At 43.7% G+C, this 23176-nt stretch overlaps 1 protein-coding gene across 1 annotated transcript in view; it reads left to right on the forward strand.

The window, feature by feature from the left end:
* GNS (glucosamine (N-acetyl)-6-sulfatase) overlaps positions 1 to 23176 on the forward strand; it is a 321939-nt gene that overhangs the window by 184285 nt on the left and 114478 nt on the right. Inside the window, exons 9-10 of the mRNA XM_044084298.1 lie at positions 11621 to 11724; positions 21068 to 21169. Coding sequence (XP_043940233.1) covers positions 11621 to 11724; positions 21068 to 21169 — 206 coding nt within the window. The remainder of the gene's footprint in view (positions 1 to 11620; positions 11725 to 21067; positions 21170 to 23176) is intronic.

Below are 23176 nucleotides of genomic sequence, written 5' to 3' on the forward strand. Positions count from 1 at the left end.
AACAGAGCATGCTGGAGGGACAGGTTCATAACCCAGAGACTCCCCATGCTCTAGAATAGACTTCCCATATATGTTGAGCAGAGCACCTCACTGGCCCTTTTCAAGAGAAATCTTTGTGAGTGAATGGGAAATAGAAAGTTCACCCCAGGGATAAATGCTGGTGGCTCTACTTTATAGAGGCACCGGGAACTAATGGCGGCATGATGCCAGGGCACTTCTATGGGCTAGGCTTGTAAAGGCTCCAGGGCCATTGGCCTAGTACACACCTATGAACTACAAATTTCAATAAAGAAACCTTTATCAAATTTCCAAAACAGTACAAAAGGAAAATACTAAAATCCATGGCACTAGGTAATGCAGTCTCCACTGGGACAGCCTCTTCCTGCAAACCTTTAATAATCGAACACCATTATGTAATAAGAATTAAATCCAATGTAGCACCTTGGCTAACTAAGGAAACAAAAAAAACTTATGCCCTGAAGAGACTAGGGTAGAAAGACTGGTACAAAAATGGATCTCAAGCCTCATTTCATACATGCAGGCACCTTAGAAACCTCTTAAAGAACTGCAATAAACTCTCTACAAACAAAACTTCCATATTGGCCTTCAACTCAAAACACCACAACAATCCAAAGCTTTTCTGGCCAACCCTAAATAAACTTTTATACCTAGTACAAACCACTACACCCTCCCCATCAACTAGTAATACCACAGATCCCATCCCCTCACAATTTAATTTCTTCTTTATTTAGTCATTACAGTCATTAAAGAACTCCCACACCCCTCACACTACCCTGCACTAGTCCTAACCATCTATAGCTGTTTGACTTTAGTCCTTTACCAACTTCCACTATCAAAAAGCATCGATTCAGTCTAAACCCAACCTCTTTAGCCCCTGACCAGCTCCCAGCTGACTGCCTACAACTTGCTGCTGCCAGTATAGCTCTTCAGTCTCTATCCTAAGTATGTCCATACCATAAATGTACATTCCACCTAACCATAAACAAGCCTACATTACACAAAGGAGGGCCATCATTGAATTTCAATAACTATAGGGCAATTACTATCCTATCACCACTGTCAGAAATTCTACAGAAGTGCATCCACTCTCAACTAATGCACCACCTTATTTCTGAAACATCAGACGTGGATTCAGACCTGACCATAGCACATCTACACTCCTAAATTTCACTAGTACCATAAAACAATATATGAACAATGAGAAACTATTGTCTATTTTAGTCTTTAGACCTAGCCAAAGCATTTGTTACTATGTCACAACAAAACCTTCTCACAGAACTCTCATCTGTTAGCCTGTTCCATCTCTTTCTGGCTTGTTTCATTAGTGACCACTCTCAAAGGAGCAAACCTTCTCACCCTTTCGTCCAGCAACCATTGAAATCCCACATGGGTCCATACTTGGGCCCCTTGTCTTCAGCATATTCATTAATAAGCTCCATACCACCTCCTGCCCAGCAGATACAGTACACTGTGCAGATGACTCAACTTTGATATGTGCAGCCCCTTCCTTATCTAAAGCCAAAGAAAGCATCCAAATCTCTTTCTCAGTAGTTGAAGTTTAGGTAAAAAAATCACAATTTCTACTTAATCCCAACAAGACAAAATGGATGCTTTTTACTCCCAGACCTTAACATGTTAGGTAGTCCAATCTCGCCTTCATTTTTACATATGGGTTTGGAGCCGATCCTCTGCTCCGACTCTGCCGATTTACAAGCTCGAAGACTTCTGGTTGGCTTGTGGCGAAGCAGGTATCCCATGGTGTACCAGTGCAATCCCCAGATCTCGTTTGCCACGTCGACGAGTTTGGATGTGCTTCTCTTGGCTCTGGCCAAGTCCTTTTCCAGTTCTTTACATTCATAGTGGATATTGCATATTTAGTGTTATTTAGTGTTGTTATCCTATAGGCCTTTGCCTAGGTTGTCCTTGTGGACTTTTTTCACTCTAGTAGTTTTGGTATCCTGTGTACCAGTTAGGTGCTGTTGCACTTTTTTGCCTAGGTAGAGCGTTTGTTTTGGCGTTTTTTTCCGCTCTTAATCAGCAGGGGCTCCTGTTGATTTATTTGTACTGCTCGGACCTTTTCTTGGTCGCTGTTGACTGTTCACTTGTTGTCTTTGGCGGGGATCCGCTAAGGTGGTATTTATAGGATTGCTGTTACAAAATTTTTACTGTGTGATTAAACCTTTGTGTGTCTGTGTTAAATACTTGGTCTGTTTAAGTTAGAAGACCTAGTTTCTCTTACACTGGGCTAGGCCCGTTTAACTTAGAGGACCTAGTCCTCGTGTAACTCTTCTGCTGGGCTAGGCCCATTTTAGTTAGAGGACCTAGTCCTCATTTATTCTCTCTTCCTATCTCTCCTCTGGTTTTGTGTGTGTGTCTGCAATGTCTAAGGATAGCAAGGAGCATAAACCCTCTGGGTTAAAAAAAAATGCATGAAATACTCCCAGAAAATGTCATTAACGGATGGCCACAGTAGCTGTGTCTACTGCTTGGGAGCCATCCATTTGCAGGAATCATGCTTGTTCTGTCATGCTTTCTCTCCTAGAGTGTTGCAGGAGAGAAAGAACAAGCTGATACTCAATGGTCTTCTGAAACCAACCTTTGGGGAAGCTTCACCTAGTTTCAGTTTCTTCCAAGTCTACAAAATCTAGAGCTGAATCCAAACCGAAAGCTTCTAAAAGGCCTTCTCCGGCACCAGCTGGTGTCTTGGAGCTGCCTTCCAAATTACCAAAATCCGCCTCCTCGACGACTCAGTCTTCGGAGCCGAAGGAGAGCACCATGGTATCAGAGTAGGTCACAGGTGCTTTGGTGCCGACTTCTGAACCTTTGGAAATAGAAGTTGACTCTACTGCTCAGAACTGGTCTGTAGAATCCTTACCGGTCTCCTTGCTAATCAAGTCTCTAGTGCCTCCTAGATTGAGATCCCCTACTTTATCTTCCAGATCTTCCAAGAGCCTTTCGGAAGAAGATGTGGAGAGGGTAGTACTGAGACTCCTGAAGTCATCTTCTCTGCCTAAATTTTTGTTGGCTCTGACCCAGTCTGTTCGGAGCCACTCGATCCAGTTTTGCCCTCATCTGTTATTCCTCCTCCGAGCCTTGTTGACCTTTCGGAGTCTGAGTGCTTGTTACCAGTGGAGGAACCCTCTGTTCCAGCTCCCCTTGCTGCTGCATTGGAGCAGAGTTCGGCTCCGACACGCTCTGCTCTGTCATTTCCAAGGACCGAAGCTCTTCTGTCGGTGCCGATGGGGAGGTTTTGAATCGATCTTCGGTTCTGAGCCTTCCTCTCGGTGCTTCTGCCAAGGTGAGCTCAGACCCTGCTTCTATCTTGGAGCCTCTGGCTCTGGCGCCAACCTTTGTCTTTTCAGAGCGGGGGAGGTCTTCGGAGCAGGAGAGGTCTGCTTTTGAGGTGATGAGCGTGCTGTCTCAATCTACAGCCCCTGCCAGTGGTACAAGCACTCTCCCCCCCCCCCCAGGGCACCCACTTCAGTCTCAGGACCTACTCTCTCAAGAGACAGCAGGGACCCGCAGCCTCAGGAGCCACAGGCTGGTGGTCCCCACTCTTCTGAGGCCTCCCCAGAATGTCCCTTCAAGGAGCCCCCCCCACCCCAGAAGAGGGTATGCAAGAGGAAGCATACTGACTCCCAGGATGAGTCTCTGACATCGGGCACTGACCACAAGGAGTCGGAAGGGTCCCCCAAGTCATCCTCTGATGTCTCCTTTGTGGACATCGTGGAGATCCTTCAACAGAGGTGTGACTGGCCCACTGTCAACCCTGCTGATGAGGAGTCTGTGTACTTGAAGGCTTTCGAGTCTCAACCCTCTGCCTCTTGGGTGTCTCCACCTTTCGACGAACTAATGGATCTGGTTAGTCGAAAGGTGTGGGATACTCCCAATGCCGTGGAGCCAGTCACTTGGAGAACCAAATAAGTTTGTCTGCTCCTTCTGGAAAAGAGTTCTTGTCTAAGGGCGTTCCCGTAGATGCCATGGTGGTGGCGGCGGCCATGAAGAAGGAGTTGGTGGAGACTTCCTCCTCTGTTCATCCGCCAAACAAGGAATCTCGACAGATGGACAGATTTGGGAAGCGTGTATTTAGTTCAGTGGCATTTACACTTCGATCTCTGAACTATCTTACTCACTTCATGAGGTTGCAGAGGGATCCCCTCAAGGAGTTAGGAGATTCCATACAGGGTGCTTGTCCTGAGGGAGTCCTTGATGGGATCTCTGCTCAGTTGTCCACCCTAAATTCTGTAAACTCCTCCAAGTGGCTCATCTCCCATGCGGCTGATGGGAGCGAGCAGAGTAGCGAGTTCAGGAGTTGCCCTTAGGTGCCACTCCTGGATGCACCTGTGTAATTTTGCGGATTTGTTCAAGTCCACCTTAACCAACACCCCATTTGATGGTTCATCTTTGTTTGGTCCCAAGGTGAAAGAAACACTCAGTGTGAGCAGGAAGGAAAGACTCTGCTGTGGGAGTCCGTTTTACCGGTCCCTCTTGACCATACCGCAAAGGTCAAAGGGGAGGTAAAATGTGGTTCAAAAAGTCCCAGAGGGTCTTCCGGACACAGAGTGAATCCTCCTTCAGAGGCAGAGGAGGAGGAAATGGTAGACGTCGCCCTACAGTCAGGGGTGGTCCGCAATACCAGCAAGGCCGTGATTCCTTTCAAGGGTGGCCTTAGCAGCACTCCTGATGTGGGGCCCAACTGCGTTTCTCTGGGACCATTCGGGGGGTCGCATCTCTTTGTATTCAGAAGCCTGGCTAAATATCACCCAAGACAAGTGGGTACAAAGAGTTACCAGAGGCTATATCCTACCCTTTTCCCTTCCACCGTTTGTTCCCAGAAAGATCCCAGATGTTCCACCTAATCACAGGGATCAGGCAACTGTGGAGATCAACAAATTGCTCTTAAAAAGAGTCATCCAGCCTGTCCCAGCAGACCAGACAGGATTCTGAACTTACTCCAGGTTCTTTTTAGTCCCAAAACGAACCAGAGACTGGAGGCCAGTTTCGGACCTCAGCAGATTAAACAAATCCGTGAAGGATAAGTTTCGGATGGTCACACTGCAGTTGATACTCCCATTGTTTAAGGAAAGACTATTGGATGTGCTCTCTGGATCTCCAAAATGCCTACTGCCGTATAAAAATGGACAAGGCATTAAGGAGATATCTGCGCTTCCGGCTGGGAGCCACTCATTATCAGTTTCATGCTTTGCCCTTTGGCCTCACCACAGCCCCCAGGGTGTTCACCAAATGCATGGTAGTAGTGACAGCTCACTTGAGACGTCAGGGATTCCAGGTGTTTTTGTATTTGGATGACTGGCTCCTGACTGCCCCCACCAGGCATCTACTCATCCAAAACAGGGACGCCACCATTCAACTTTGTGCTCAACTAGGGATCTCCACAAACTTGGAAAAATCTGCATTACTGCCCTCGTAATCTGTGATTTTATAGGTGCAGAGGTAGACACAGTGGATATGACAGTTCGTCCCCCCGCCGAAAGAGCACAAAACCTCATCTCACAAGTTCAGCGTCGTCTTCCACTTCGGAAAGTCAAAGCAAAATGGGTTCTTCAACTTTTCAGTACAATGGCCTCAACCATTCTGTTAATACGTTTAAGCCAGGTTGCACATGAGAATCCTCCAATGGCTCCTGTCTTCCCAGTTGGTCATTCCAATATTTACCGCTGAGTCACCCTATCATGCTGATGGAATCATGCAAAAAGGACCTTCATTGGTGGATAGCCCCAACCACTTGTTCACGGGAGCTCCTTTTGTTCCTGCCCAACCCATTGCCACTGTGACCACAGATGCCTCCCAGGTTGGGTGGGGGGGCATTATCTTGGCAGAACTATTCAAGGCACATGGCAAGAACACTAGGCTCATCTGCATATCAATGTTCTGGAGATGAGGGTGGTGCTTCTGGCGTTGCAAGCACTTCAGGACCTTCTTCCTCCAGGGACGATTGCGATGCAATTGGACAACATGTCGATTGTGTGCTATATCAACAAACAGGACGGTACCAGAACTAACCCACTCTGTCGAGAGGCCATGCGAGTTTGGGAACGGACGATTTCTTCCCAGCGCTTTCTGGTGGCAACTCACATTCCGTGGAAAACCAACTTGATAGCAGACGAGCTAAGCCGGGCAATCTTACTGCCTCACGAGTGGTCTCTGAAACTGGAACAAGTGGAACAGATTTTCCGGAGATGGGGACAGCCTTGCTGTGACCTTTTTGACAGCCCAGTCAAAGCCAAGTGCAGCAGCTATTTTTCACTGATTTCCCCCTCCGGGGGAAACACCCAGAGACTCTCTGGTCCACTATTGGCCCATGGGACTTCTGTATGCCTTTCTTCCATTTCCTCTTATCCCCAAAGTGATTCAGAAAGCCAACTGGCTGGGAAGCAGGTTGATCCTCATCGCTCCTTACTGGCCTAGTCAGGTCTGGTTCTCCTTCCTCGAGCCTCTTTTGGACGATCCTTGGATTCTGGACACAGTTCAAGATCTATTGACCCACATGTCGGGTTCGCTACATCCCACTCTCCACACCCTCAAATTGACAGCATGGCTGCTCCAGTTCCATCTCTAGTCAGGCTCATGATGTTTCTTCCTCAGTGTCACATATTCTGTTATCCTCGAATAACCCCTCAACCAGAAGGCTATATGACAGTAAATGGAAGAGGTTTTCTATTTGGGCACAGAAAATGAACGTGGATCCTTACACCGATCCTATTCCCGTGATTTTGGAATTCCTTTTGGAGCTTTTTCAACAGGGATCTGCCGCAGCCACCATCAAAGTACAGTTGGTGGCAATCTCTCTCATTTTTATTTAGGGTCCCCAAATGCCAACCTTATGTCTCGTAAGCTATGCAAGACTTTCTTGAGAGGGGCCACTTTACTGAGACCACCATTACAAGAACCTGTGGCTTCTTGGGACTTAATTTTCCAAGTTGACATCTCCTCCCTTTGAACCCTTCTCACTCATCTTCTTTAAAATATTTGTCTTGGAAGACTGTGTTTTTAGTAGCTGTTACGTCAGCCAGACATGTATCTGAGCTACAAGCCCTGTCTATTAAGCCACCTTATTTAATCTTTCATGAAGACAGGGTATCTTTACTTACCAGTCCTTCGTTTGTTCCCAAAGTTTGCTCTAATGCCACCTTAAATCAGTCCATTGAGCTTCCAGTTTTCTTTCCCAATCACTGTAATGCAGCTGAATTTCGTTTCCACCAGCTGGACGTTCACAGACAGCTACGTTTTTATTTGCAACGGACCAAAGAATTTCAGAAGTCAGGCCAGTTATTAATTTCTTTTTCCGACTCCAGGTTGGGCTTACCAGTTTCTAAGATGACATTGTCTAATTGGATTTCTAGTTGTATAGCCTTCATCTACAATTCAGGGGGCAGACGTTTACCCCACAGGATCAAGGCTCACTCTACCAGGTCTCTGTCTACCTCTGCAGCCTTTCAAGCCAGGGTACCACTTGATCATATTTGTGCAGTAGGTACGTGGGCTATCCCTCGCACCTTTATTACACATTAGAAGTTGGATTTGGCATCCAGGGGTAGAGCATCCTTTGGCTCCATGGTGCTAAGGAGTATTTTCCAATAAGCCACCCAAGAATAAGGCGCTAGAGATGTTGTCCCATATGTAAAAATGAAGGTAAGATTGGACTACCAAACATAAAGAAGCTATGTACTCATCATAATGTTCCATGTTGGTAGTCCATCTCACCCTTCATTTTTACCAACCCGCCCTCCTGCCCCATGTTGGAAGATCTGGACGTAATAATTTTATTGTCTTGGTTGGTGACCCTTTAGTATTGGTTTGTTGGTTAGGGTTTTTTCTGTTTCTAGTGAGCAGCAAACAACATCTGGGGATTGCACCGGTGCACCTGCTTAGCCATGAGCCAATCAGAAGTCTTCGAGCTTGTAAATCGGCCGAGTCGGATCCGAGGATCGGCTCCGAACCCATATGTAAAAATGAAGGGTGAGATGGACTACCAACATGGAACATTGTGGTGAGTACATAACCTCTTTTTAATCCAAAAGTAGTCCATCCATCCACATCCCTTTTTTCCCATTTTTGCACATGGGGTCAGGGTGTCACTTCAACATTGAAAACTATTTAACATTGTCTGCCAACAATACCGAAATTGGAGTGGTAACCCAAACAGAGCTTCTGAAATAATTATAGATGACAAACTCAGTTTCAACCTGCATATCATTCAATCTGTTTAAAAAACACACTTCAGAAATCAGACTCCCTCTATGGAGTTAAGACATACATTACAGACACAGCAACTCACATCACCTTACTTAACATCCCTGCTATACACTACTCCCATCCTCACTAACCTAAACAGCACACAAAAAGCAAAGCTGTCATTGCATTACAACAAGGTAGCAAAGTTTTCTACCAGTCTTTTTCATATATTGCCATGTTCTAAAACAGCTAGTCTGGCTAGAACCCCCCTAACCACCTAACCTACAAAATGTATATACAAACTTTGGAATTCCTTAAAACTACAACTGCAAAAGATGGGATGTCAAACTTCAACGCTTTCTTGGGAATTTATGATATTGCATATCCCTCCAAAAAATCTACCTAGATCCCAAATGATCATGCTTATATCTTCCTACTAATGAAACTATACATAGCTACAAATTGGCTGAACTCATCTCAAACTTCATGGGATAATTTTAAGATCTTAGCGATAAAACATATATTAGCCCACAAATTACTAATCAATAATCATAGCAAACATATAAATAATCTGAAGATTTGGGAACACATTTTCAATATTATACTGGCTTAATACATCAAATCTAGGAAATTCACTGGATAGATAGAATATAAAACCTAACCCTACCAAGACCATCATTTTTACAAGATACCATCCCTAGAGATAAGAAGTGTTATATGTACTTATATGTCAAAATATGGAAGCATTCATGTAAATAGTGTATATATGTTGTAAGAATGTTTTTAGAAGCTTTGTTTAGTAATTACCTGTGTATTTCTTGCTCAAATGTTTGTATGACTAAGTTGAAAGATAATAAAGAATTATTATTGAAAAAAAAGAAAAGAAAAGATCTCCATTAACTGCAACAAAGCAGCAAAATTCTAGAGTAATTTTTAATTTCGGTTTCAAGGTTCAATGTTGCGTTCCATTTTTAAACTAAATGAAATGACTTATTGGAATACTTTTTTCTCGGACTCCTCAGTGTTTCCTAATCTTGTTTACATACCACTAAATCAAGGTAACGGCGACATCACTACACGCAGGCTAGCACAGGAAAACGATTACATGGCACCACTCCACATGCAACAGCAATTTGTTAGATCCTATAGAAGTACTCTAGGTACTCAACATGTTTTACAGGAATGCCCCTGCCATCTTATGCCGGTAATCTTGTGTCCGATAGTTGGGTAGTTAAGAAAGGGACTAACAAATCCTTGTTCTTTAACTAATGGAAATTGTGGACCGACAGTCTTTGCTTTGACTGGTCACAGCCAGATTTAGTGAAGCAGTTTGCCAAACAGTGTTTTTTAAAAGCTCAACAGCAAACAGCTGTTGAGTAACTTCTGCAGTCTCTCAATTGTCTGTGTACCTTTAGGAGTTAATTATTAATTTGTACGACTGTCTTAAGTGAATTGAAAACACTACTTTCAGTTACTAATGCCCTTACTTTTCATTTCTGACGTGTGTGCTGTTACTGTAACATGGCATGCGTAAGTTTGTAACATGGCATGCGTAAGTTTGTAACTTGGCATGTGTAAGTTTGTAACATGGCATGCGTAAGTTTGCCAAGCAGGTCTTGCACGTTTCATTATGTGGTTCCATGACCACTGCTCCACTGTGAAACCTTTCAGCCCTATTAGTGATCTAGTTAGTGTATATTTAAAAAAAAACATAAAAAAAAGTAGTTTAACCAGACTTTCCATAGACTTGTGGTGTATAACATAAATCCGTTAAATGATTGGATTGTATCTTGAGCTTTGCTCTCAAGGGGTTTTTACCCATTGAAATGTTAGTGGTACGACTGTGATTGCAAACTGCACTTCTGCCATTTCCTTTGCTGTTCTTAACGTATAATATAATCTCACTGTTACTGGCCTAGATTATCTTAAGTAGTGATATAACTCATGTTTAGTACGTACACACAGATTGGGTACGCAGTATACTGGTGTAAAACTTAACTTGTAGCCTTGACATAGAAGGTTACAGAACATTTAGAAAAGTGCTCTGCTTTTATTTACAGGACAGAATATTAATTTTGCCAACAGAAAAGGTTATTATACAACATCTTTTGTTTTGAGCTTTTCTGTATTTTAATTGCATGTCTGCCTTGTGTCTGTAGCATGAATTTTGGCTAGAGCTGTGCATATAAGATACTGCAATTTAATATGCTGTGATAATGTTATGAAATTACTGAAGACATCCATATTGGCAGCGTGTTAATAGATGCATGTAATGTGAGCATTTAAGACGTAGTGCAGATAACACGGAACTGTGCATGATGCTCACGTTAGATGCTTCAGTGATGACAAATTGGAGTCCTGTAACAAGTACACACAGAGTACATCGAAGAGTGAAACGTTAACTGCATTTAGAAAGGACCATATACCCGTCTTCCTCTTTTTCCTTGAACACATGGGCATGTAGGTATAGTATTTATGAAGCCAAGTAAATGGCATATTAAACCAAGCAGGTCCATCAGTCTGTCATTGACTAAATGTGTTGTAATGTAGCCCCAGCTCAGGTAATTCCTTTTCTCAAGTGGGAGAAGAGTGTTCAAACAAAAGTGTTTCTCTTTAGTCGTCATTGTTATTAAAACAATGTTTCAAAAGTCAAATGCACTGTATCTTGACTTTGAACACAAACTTATTTTTTCTGCATTAAATTAGTGGTTTATTTTCCAGCTGGTCATTTTTACAGTTCAGCTTTATGTTGAGGAATGTGTTATGCATTCCAGAATGTGAAGTCATTGAATGTGTGGTTACGTCATGGGTAAGGTTCACACAGTTAAATTAAAAGAAAATGGTCCAGCTACTGATGCAAAGGCAGGACATTTGGCTCTTGTACTGGTAACTGGGGCTCTTGACCCAGTTTTAGTTATTAGCATTTTGTCAGTGGTGAGATGAGCTCAGTGGGCAGCAGTCTCTGTGTAGGTTGGGGAAAGGTTAGGAGGCTGTCCTAAACTAACTAGTGAAGTCTGAATTTGCTATGTATGTATTCTACTTTAGTTGTGCAATGACAGCATTTTGTATCCTTGGGTCTTCATGGCATGAAAGAGAATATGATAAATTTTAAAAATCCGCCTAATCTTGTACTGACCTCCAGCAAAGGAGAAAACTAGACCTGGCTTTCACGTCAAACACAGTATTCCACAACTTGAGTATTTCTATACTTGTCCATCAGACTGCAGTAACTTAAAGGGATGACCATCCCACGTCCAGTTGACTTACTAGAAAAGGCTCTTACTTGTGTAGTAGGTTAGTACATCTGTGGGATGGTATAGGCAGCAGTTAGGGTGGGTAGCTGGACCTTTTAGGGTTGCTCAAGTTGCTGTAAAGATTTTTTTTTTTTTTTTTTACCCCACAGGTCAGTTTTCCCTTCCCATAGATAAGAGACAACTGTATGATTTTGATGTCCGGATTCCCTTGCTTGTTCGAGGTCCAGGAATCAAAGGAAAGGTTACAAATGAGGTAGGTGTAACCTAATTTTAATTGGTCATGTGATAAATTATATATTTTTAACTTGCATTACAATACCTGTTTATTTGATATGTGCTTCGGAGGAAGAACCTCTAATGGGAAAGCAGCCAGTTGTCTCTGCCCAGTGCTAATAAATGTAGTTAAGATGCTGGGGAAAAGTACAAAAAAAAATTTTACTGTCTAAAACATATCACCTGACAATATTAAATCACTCTGTATGTGCATGGTTATGTACACCTGTTTTTTTGATATCTCATTAATTCAGTGTTTGGCATACCCCTAGCCCTCAAGGTTATACACGTGACTCTCCACCCATAGTTCTGGGCGTAACCTTTCCCAAGCAGACAGCAACTCCTTGGGAATTTGCCTGGTAGCATGATTCTGCAGAAATATGAAGAGAGGTTCCAGTGGAAAGGGGCAGGCAGGAAAGCAAACACCATCATGTTTTGGTGGCTAGTCAACATCACCACCCTGAGAGGAGTTGCTTGCAGTGAGCGTTATGTCACATGTTGTGTCACCTGGCTTGTGAGGCTGCCAGTCTTCACCAGAGGTCTCTCTCACACACACTCTCTCTCACACACACACTCTCTCTCACACACACACACACACACACACACACACCATCCCTTCCCCAATTTGACCTCCCTTCAGGATAAGAGATCTAGCTGTCTGAAATTTCTGCAGCCCCCCCCCCCCCCAATCATAACAGCAGCCCAAGACCAGATGCAGACAGATGCTTCACCTCTGTGCTGTTGGGCCGGGATCACACCCATCTTTGTAATCCTAATTTTTCTTTTCTTGAAATATACTTAAAGCTTTAAGTGCAATGAACCCTTCTAGGATGTTTTAAAAGAATTTAGAGAATGGGCGAAGTGTACATCAGCACCCTGTTTGGAGAATGAACGTTCTCCAACCGGGTATTAATGTACAAGTAATGCCCTCTGGAAAAATGTCGGCCACTTCATGGCAGCATATCAAGCTGCCGTGGAGCTTGGATAGAAAAAAAATAATGGCTGCCATTATTTTATGCTCGCTAAGCAGTGCATTAGCTGTTTAGCGAGTATAAAAAAAATATTAAAAAAGCATGTGTTTTTCTGTGTGTATGGATGTATGAGAGTAACGGAAATCAGTTTGAGCTATTATTTTATACTCGCTAATCCATGCATTTGCTTTTTAGCGAGTGTAAAAAAAATAAATGAAACAGGAAAGTGTGTGTGTGTGTGTGTGTGTGTGTGTGTGTGTGTGTGTGTGTGTGTGTGTGTGTGTGTGTGTGTGTGTGTGTGTGTGTGTGTGTGTGTGTGTGTTTCTGTCTGAATGTGTGAGTGAATGCATGCACGAAATCAGAAGAGACTGTGAGAGTGATCAAGGGTTTTCCTTGGCAGCAGCACCATCAGTTAAGTGATTTCTGTACCTCTCAACCATACCTCTTAGCACAAGAAATCTGGACAGAGAAACCCATAACAGGGGGACAAAGGATTGAAAATGGGAATGGATTTTAAATGTTGCTCTTATAAAATTGGAAGGTTGCTAGAATAACAGGGTCTCCGTTCGCATGCATTTTCTGAAGCAAAGGTGTCTGTGTGCGTCTCTGTCTCTGTGTGTGTGTCTCTGTGTCGGTGTCTGTCTCTGTGTCTCTGTGTGCGAGTGTCTCTGTGTGCGAGTGTCTCTGTGTGCGAGTGTCTCTGTGTGCGAGTGTCTCTGTGTGCGCATGTTTGTGTGTCTCTGTGTGTGTCTCTCTCTCTGTGTGTTTGCGAGTGTGCGCGCGAGTGTCTGTGTCTCTGTGTGTGTGCGCGCGAGTGTCTGTGTCTCTGTGTGTGTGCGCGCGAGTGTCTGTGTCTCTGTGTGTGTGCGCGCGAGTGTCTGTGTCTCTGTGTGTGCGCGAGTGTCTCTCTGTGTGTGCTTGTGCGCACAAGTGCTGTGTGTGTGTGTGTGTGTGTGTGTGGGAAAGTGAGTGAGATGACTACTGGGCAGCAGTAAAGAGGTTTGCATATCCTAGATCTTTCAGCTGAAGAAATCGGGATAAAGCCTAAAATAAAGGGAGAACAAGTCTTTAAAATAGAAATAGATATTATTGCTGTTCTAAAAATAGAAATAGATATTAATTATTGCTGTTCTAAAATTACAGCATTTCTTAAGTAAAGGATTTGTGTTAGCATGAATTTTCTGAAGGAAATAAAAATCTGAAACCCGAATGTATGTCATTATTTAGTAACTTCAGTCTCCATTGACTGCCAGTGAACCAAATGATTTAGGGGTTAAGGGACCAAAACAAAACCTGGTTGTTATTAGCTTTCTGTTTTGGATGTAAAATGGTTCCTCCAACACCATTAACATGTACTACGGTAAGTTTGAAACATTAGGTGGAGGAACTGTTTTACATCAAAAATCTATATATATTAAATATATAAATAAAATAGTACTTAAAAAAAATAAGTAAAACAGTTTTACAGAGAGCCCATTTTCTAAGAGCAGTAATGATCTCTAGGGTGTGTGTTTAAATGCCCTTCCAGGGGTGTAGAGGCCCTCCGCCTGCGGCGTCTGGCGTTAATTGCACATTAACACGCACCCTGTCGGGCATTATTGCTTGCTTAAATGTAGTCATGCAAAATTGAACACCATTTGGCCTTTATTTTGCTCCTAAAGGAGTAGTTTTAATGTAGACTTCTACTGGAAGACATTCTCTGCAAGTTTCATTATGTTGTAAGTAACTGCATCTAACATATAAATACATACTCTTGAAATGGACACTGTCAGAGTTAAGTTTGGAAATGGGTACAAGTAGGAAGAATGCAGAGGATTTTTAGCATGGGTAGAACTGGGTTTTAATTTGGGAATTCGTGGCTATAGTTAGGAGGAATGTGAATAATAGACAAGGACAGTAATAGATTTAAATTTGGGAAATGGCAATCATTGGAATAATATGGAAGACACTCCAGCAGTAATGGATTTAACTTTGAGAAGTAGGGGAGAGAGGGAGTGGGTGGACAGTAACAGATTCAAATTAAGGAAGTAGCAGATGTATCTAAGAAAAATGTGAAAACTGAATAGTAATGCATTTAAATTTGGAAAGTATGGGGACGTAGGAAGAACATGGAGGATGTTCAAGGTGGGCAGTAACAGATTTAAATGTTTGGATGTAAGGAATGCATTTGGGAAGGATGTGGGCAATGCTTTAAGATGGACAGTTGCATCTTATTCCAAAATATAAAACTGTAACAGATTTAAATTTGAGTTGTAGTGGATGTAGTCAAAGATGTCCTTCAAGAATGCAACTGCAATCTTGACATATGGGTTGTCCTGCCTCAGGCAGCCCTTCGGTCGGCCAGATTCCAAAGTCTGGGTCCGGCGTCGGCCGATGTCACCTCCTCCCCGACGTCAGAGCGGCTGGAGTATAAAGGCATCAGCCGACGCCATCTTCTTCAGTCTTTCTTGCCGCGGTGCCCGAAGCAGAAGCAGTTCGCAAGTGCCGGTCGGTCAGCTCCTGTGTTTTCAGTTACCGAAGTCATCTAAAAGCTAAGTACCCCGTTGGGGAACATTTTTTCTTGCCTCAGCCGATGTCAGAACAAATTGAGAAAGTTAATAATTGTTTGTCTTGTGGTAAACAAATACCTCATAAGGACTTCCATTCTTACTGCCTCCCTTGCCTGGGCCCAGACCACGACGTCTCGGCCTGTGCTTGCTTTAATAAGCGCACTCTCAGGCGCCGGGCAGAATTTGCCGAAAACTTTTTTGGCGGATCTTACGCTTACATCATGCCATCGGAACAACCGACAGCACAAACTACCAAAAAACAAAAGGACCGGGACCGACATCCTCAGCCCGCATCTTCCACCGAAACAATGCCTAAGCCCTCCGCGAGTGCTTCGGTCCCTTCGGAAGCAGTAATTCAACCGCTCCAGGCTGACGACACCGCGTTGACACGTTCTTCGGTCTCTGAGACTACTCCGGTGCCGGTTGTTGATTTTCCTCCAGAAACCGAAGTTCTGGATCTACCCGACACCATTCCCATGGACAAAGTTACCCCTGCACGTGGGGCAGCTAGGCCTCCTGTATCTATGTCCATCAAGGCCTTTGCACGTGCTAAGGCCGCCAGCCAGGCCAAGGCCCATCCTAAGCCTACTTCTCAGGCTCCTTCTTCTGATAGACAGATCATGTCTCTTGCTGCAGATCTAATCTCTCTTATCAGGGGGTCTCAGCCTCACCCAGACAGAGGTTCTCAGCTGCCTGCAGAAAAAAGGCCTAGAACTGAGCAGGCAGACAACCTCTCTTCAGATGAAGCCTCTGGGGGTTCAGAGCATTCAGATACCCAAGAAGAATCCTTCCAGGCCTATGAGGACTCTGATGTTGAGGAATCAATTCCCTCTGCCTCTCCTCCAGAGGATTTTTCTTTCGGTGAAGTTCTCCACTCCATGAGGGAACATTTTAAGTGGCAGGGTCAGGAATTTTCTGATTCCAGGAAAAGGCTATGTACCTTCCTTAAATTACCCCAGCACAGACCTTTAGCTATCTCTCCAGTTTTGGATGTCCTGGATGATGTATTCTCCGACTCCAGTGCTTTCCCTGATTCTCTCCCTCCTGCTCCTGTCAAGCCAGACAGATATTACAGGGTTCCTGGCACTCACAAACATCTCTTTAAGGCCCACTCTGTGGATCTAGAAACTATTTCACAGGGCCCCAAAGGAGTGGCTACCTCCTCAGCCAAGAATCCACTGCCAGCGGACAGGGAAGCAAGGTCTCTGGAGAGATTGGGTAAAAAAGTTTATACCTCTTCCACCCTTGCCATGAGGTCACTTAACTGCCTTTTTCATATATTTCAGTACCAGGATTATTTATTGGATGATTTTCAGAAAAAGCTAGCCTCTCCTGAGCCTATAGATAGAAAGGCATTGCAGGATTTGGTTCATAATACCCAGCAGGTTAGCAATCATTTTCTTCAGTGTGGTTATGATGCATTGGAGGCTTCATGTAGGGTAGCTATGACAGGGGCTGTTATCCGTAGACATGCTTGGTTGAAAGAACAGCCACTGCCGGATCATGTTAAAGTAAAGCTCCTGGACGCACCTCTGGATAAACAGAAGCTTTTTGGTCCTAATGCTCAGGATGTGTTGAAGTCTATTGAGGAGAAGGCAAAATCAGTACAGACAGTAAAGGATTTCCTCCAGGTTCAGCCACCAAGATTCAGCAGGAATTGGCCTTCAAAGAATTGGTCCTTTCCAGACTCTGACAAGTTTCAAAGGGGAAAGAACAGGCGTGCATGAGGTAGAGGGCAATACCGAGGCTCCTATAGGGGTCGCCAATGGCAACCACAAAATCACAGAAGTGGCACAGGTAGTTCACCTGCACCACGGGGACAATCACAATGACTTACCTTTCACTCCGCCTACCAATGCTCAGAGAAGCACCTCTAGGTGGAAAATTATCCCTATTCTCAAAAAACTGGCACATTATAACAAAGGACAATTGGATTCTGGACATAATAGACAGAGGTTACAGGTCCCACTTCCATACCTTACCAATGGGACAAGGCATGCCAAACCTGACACAAAATCAAAAGGCAGAGGCACTCATAGAAGTCTCAAAGCTGTTACAAATAAAAGCAATAGAGAAGGTTCCTCCTCAGGAACAAGGCCAGGGATTTTACTCAGGACTGTTCCTTGTTCCAAGAAAAGAAAAACAATGGAGGCCTATATTGGACTTGTCCGTTCTAAATACTTTTCTCATGGTGCCAAAATTCAAGATGCTGACGTTACAGCAACTTCTTCCCATGCTGGGCAAGGGGTCTTGGCTGGTTACTCTGGACCTCAAGGAGGCATACCTGCATGTCCCTATCAGACACAGTTGCAGAAAGATACCTCAGATTTCTTGCAGGAACAGAGCACTATCAATTGTCAGCATTGCCGTTTGGCTTATCTACTGCGCCCAGAGTATTCACAAAATGCCTGGCATCAGTAGTGGCACATTGCAGACTCCAGGGGATTCAAATATACCCTTACCTGGACGACTGTCTCATACAAGCAGACAGCAAACAAACCTTGATAAACCACTTGGACTATGTCATTCAATTGCTGCAGGCTTTGGGATACACAGTCAACATTCAAAAATCAAGACTACTGCCATCCCAAGAGATTATTTTTCTAGGAGCAAAGCTGGACACAGCTACAAATGGCTTTCCTCACAGAGGAGAAACAAGAGCATTTAACAGATTACTTCAAAAGCCTAGCAAAACTAACCCACCTGACCGCAAGGAAGACCCTGCAGGCCCTGGGGTTCATGGCATCTTGCATTCTTCTAATCCCTCTGGCAAGACTACACATGAGAAAGCTGCAATGGTACCTAAAAAGCTTGTGGTCGCAACACAGCCACAACCTAGAAGACATAATACCACTCATACCATGCCTGCAAAGGGAATTTTTGTGGTGGGCTCAAGCAAGTCACTTAAACGAAGGCATGCTTTTCAACAAAGCTCCAACAAGTCAAACTATTACAACAGACTCCTCAGACCATGGATGGGGGGCGCACATGGACGGCAGATGCATTCAGGGCCAATGGACTCCCATGGAAATGCATCAGCACATAAATCAAAAAGAGATGTTGGTAGTGATACATGCAATAGAAGCCTTTGGAAAATCTCTTCAGCAAGGTCATCTGCTAATAAGGACAGACAACACCACTGTCATGTGGTACATAAACAAACAAGGGGGCACTCATTCCTACCCCCTCTGCAGACTAACAATGATTCTTTGGGAAAAGTCCCTGAAACTGAACATCTACTTGCAATCCCAGTTTGTTCCGGGCAAGGACAATGTTCTGGCAGACAGGTTGAGCAGAAATTTCTTGGATCCACACGAATGGATGCTACACCCACGTATTTTCTCACAAATAACATCTGCATGGGGAAGACCAGACATAGACCTCTTTGCATCTCATCTCAATCATCACCTGGAAAGGTTCTGCACAAGGATACACCATCCTCTAGCTTGGAGAACGGATGCTCTTTCCTTCAGCTGGATTGCTCTAACAATTTATGCATTCCCTCCTCTACCCTTGCTCACCAAGGTGTTACTGAAGATCAAGACAGAACAACCAAGAGGAATCTTGATAGCTCCAGACTGGCCAAGGCAACACTGGTATCCACTGCTACTGAGTATAACTCAAACCAAACCGTGGCCCTTGCCTCAATGGCCTCTGCTCCTGACTCAACACAATTACAAAACTGTTCATCAGAACCTGCAAACCTTAAAGCTGACAGCTTGGAGAGTTCCATGACTGTGACCCATGACTCCCTCTCCAAAAAAGTTCAGGGAATTTTGCTGGAGGCACGCAGACCTTCCACCAGAAAAACCTATTCAGCCAAATGGAAGAGATTCACCATCTGGAATGACAACAAGGACCAGGATGCATCACTGATGAACATACCTCAGATATTAGAATACTTGGCAGAAATGTTTCACAGTGGCCTCTCATACTCTTCCATCAAAATCCACGCTTCGGCTATCTCAGCACACTACAACTGTGATCCACCTGTGTTTTCGCATCCTTTGCTAAGACAGTTTCTAAGAGGCATAAAGAATATTAAACCTCCAAGGAAACTACCAATTCCTGCATGGGACCTCAATTACGTCTTGGAAAAATTAACTCTTCCTCCCTTTGAACCAGCAGCATCTTCAGAAATGCAATTTCTTTCTTGGAAAACGGTTTTCCTGTTGGCAGTCACCTCAGCAAGAAGAGTCTCGGAGATGCAGGCCCTCATGGCAGTTCCTCCTTTTCTCATCTTTCATCAGGACAGAGTTTCCCTTAGGACCAATCCTTCATTCATGCCTAAGGTGATATCCAGAGTCTCTCTAAACCAAGCAATTCACCTGCCTACTTTCTTTCCTAACCCTCAAAATACAGGGGAAAAGCTGCTGCATACTTTAGACATTCACAGACAACTACGCTACTACTTGGACAGAACAAAATCCACCAGGAAGTCTGACCAACTGTTTGTGGCCTATGCTGCTGGAGTGCAAGGAAAAGCAGTCACCAAACTAACTATCTCAAAATGGATTGGACACTGCATCAGATTCTGTTACTCTTTCCATGGAAAAAGTGTGCCAGCTAATATTAGACCACACTCCACCAGAGCTATGGCCACATCCATAGCCTTTCTAAGAGGAGTGGCTACAAAAGATATTCTAGAGGCTGCTACATGGAGCTCCGTGCATACATTTACCAAACACTACAACCTGCCACTATACTCCAGATCCCGAGCAGGCTTTGCTTCTGCAGTCCTGCAGGGCCTTCTAGCTACACCATCTCTTGCTTAGTCCAACCACCCCCAGCTTGGCTATGGTATTCAACCCATATGTCAGGACTGCAGTTGCATTCTTGAAGGACATAGTACAGTTTTGTACCTACCATAAATGTAGATGTCCGATAGATATGCAACTGCAGTCAGGTTTTCCCTCCCTCCTACCCCTCTGTTTTTTCCTTTTGGGTCCTTTCTCCCCTTGCCTACCAGCTGGGGTTTGGTGTATCTGTTTATTACTGTTGTGCATGTCTGGTTTATTCTGTTTATCCATTCACAAAATTTAGCCTTCCTTGGAGGGCACCTGGCATCTGGGGCAAGAAACACTGAAGAAGATGGCGTCGGCTGATGCCTTTATACTCAAGCCGCTCTGACGTCGGGGAGGAGGCGACATCGGCCGACGCCGGACCCAGACTTTGGAATCTGGCCGACCGAAGGGCTGCCTGAGGCAGGACAAACCCATATGTCAGGACTGCAGTTGCATATCTATCGGACATCTACATTTATGGTAGGTACAAAACTGTACTTTGTGTGCTCCCATAGAGACTGATCCTGGTACTATATCTAGTTTTGTTGAAGTGCAAGCAGAAAGGGAGATGGCAAGAACATTTTAAGGAAGTTTGGGGAGACTTCCTTGAATGTATGGCTGTATGGGAAACTGTACATGGAGAAAAGCTGCAGCCATGAATTCCAAGCCCCTCTCGGTGCTTGTTCTAATATGCAGTACCCTTGGGTGTATCGCTTGCAGGTGTGGACACTGCTCATGAGAAGACAGTGGAAACATTTGTCACTTTGCAGCTTGCTAGAAAAACAAATTACTGTACACTTGTAAATGTTGGGGTTGAGTAGAAATGGCATACAGAGACCATATTTTAGCATTACCCAGGTTGAGAAAACTTTTCAGGATGTGAAGATATTTTAATGGCAGTAGAACATAAAGGTTTTATTGTTAGCTGGGAGCTTGTCCAGAGTGGTTTCTTGTAAAAGTAAGAAATGTATGTATTATATTATTTATATGTAGCTGATATTTCTGATACTGTTTTATAGGCACCAGTTTTAAATATAGATCTTGGACCAACATTCTTGGACATTGCTGGGATCAACGTGTCACAGACTTCAATGGATGGAGATTCTTTCTTGCCTTTGATGGTGAGTACCAGCCAGGCTGCTTGCTCTTATCTTTTATTTTAATCTGGATTAACATCTCTGCTTGGCAACCACTCAGTTCCCTCCTCCTGTCCTTGGTGCCATAGAGTAGCAAAAGACAGGAGAGACAATGTGCTGTAGAATAAATATAGTTCCCAAGCAACTGGTCACTGGCTTGCATGAAGATAGTTTTTAACTATGGTTACTTTATTAAAGTAAGGATTAGGAAAAACACCCTAAGCAGCTGGCTTGTTTTCTGTGACCAAGGGATGACAGGATATGAAGAGGTAAGGCTATATATTACTAAATTGTCTACAGTAAGATGCAGCAACAAATGGAACTGCAGTAATTGTAAAACAGACAGAGTAACTACTGCAGTTCAGATCGCTATCTTTTTGAATTTCAGACTTGCATTAGCACTGCACTTCACAGCAAGTTGTAAATGGCTGTCTGCCTAGTTGTGCTCTTCAGAATTGCAGGCAGAATGCGGTGTGTTGGGGAACCTACAGATAAACAGCAGAATTACTGTCAACAGCATTTAATTTAGTTTCGGAATGGGGCTTCACTCTTTAGATGGACAGTTTGGGAGTAGGGTGGAGTTTAGGGTCTGCAGAAGCAGCATTGCAATTTTGCACACCAGCTGACCAGTGCCTTGGCCAGTGGTGATGCTGGAATCTTTTGGTCATTAAGGTACCTAGTACACCATACTTGATGATGTTTCTAGTATCAGCAGTGATATAGTGGTGCTGCTCTGTGCATAGAAGCACACAAAAAGTCTGGAGGGGCAATATCTTTACTGTTGTTCTTGAACTCTTAGTTTCAACAAAATTGGGTGTGAAAAATGCATCTCGTAAAGGGATCAAGTATTGCCTGTGCTTTGCTATGCTTTATATCAACAAGGCTTGGGAAAACCACCCTGGTGGGAAAAGGGACCAAAAAGCCATGCAGAAGATCAGACAACTGAGGGGCCAGAGATTTTTTTGAGGGGCCAGAGATTGTTTTGCACCCAGCTGTTCCCAACTTTTGTTACCGTATGAAAGAACTATTACTTGGGTGGTGTGGGGGTGTTCTCCTGTGCCTGATCAGTTTTAAAATCCTTTCATCAAGACTTGCCGTCCCAAATTGTATGCATAGTGATGCATGGGTATATATATCTGTCAGGAAAAGCTGCAACAGCAGACTCCTGCTAGGTAGGATTTACAGGTTAATAAGCATAAATGAGTTACAGCATCACAGACTCCAAACAAATAATGTTATGAGTGCTGAATTAGATGTGGAGAAGTCCCACCTTTACACAGAATATTATTGTAGTCACTCATCATAATGTAGAAACTGTTAAGTATGTAATAATATCACTTATCTGAGAATGGACCATATAAATGGAAACTATCCCAGAGCAAGAGTTTGAAATGAGTAGTAGTATTCAGCTGTCAAGTTGTGACTTGCACTCACTGGTATTATTGTGGTATTTGCACAGTTTTGCCAGGGTCAGGACAGTGTTTAAAATGCATTACAGCTGAGTGACGTCTCCAGGCGTTTCTGCAGTTACCTCCTACTGCTCCTCTAGGCGTCAAATATTGCCTGTTCATATTTGCATTAATAATTCCAAAACCATGTTACACACAAGGTATTGGAAAATTTTATCTTGAAGCGTACATGATGGCAAACACAACTGTACTGATATATGACTTCTGTCAATGGATATTCATTAAAAATGTAAGGTGATAACTTCAATTTTTAAATTCTGAAGCCACGCCCACGCCCACTAGGAGTTAAAGGTACTCACTCAAAAGAGCTCTACTGGAGGGAATGAGTAGCTTTCTCACTAGATCTTTTTGGAATATTGTATTGATGACTCATGCCTAACTCTCCTATAGTTGTAGAAATAGTGAAGGATAGATTGCATATCCTAAGCCTTTTATTTCCAGTCCTCTAAGAATGTATTGTATGGAGTCAGGTGAGAACAGACTATATGGAAGCATCTGTGGCAGTTTGAGAAGTATACATGGC

Source organism: Protopterus annectens, chromosome 9.part0, assembly GCF_019279795.1.
Source record: "Protopterus annectens isolate FY-2018-M chromosome 9.part0, PAN1.0, whole genome shotgun sequence".
Taxonomy (NCBI): domain Eukaryota; kingdom Metazoa; phylum Chordata; order Ceratodontiformes; family Protopteridae; genus Protopterus; species Protopterus annectens.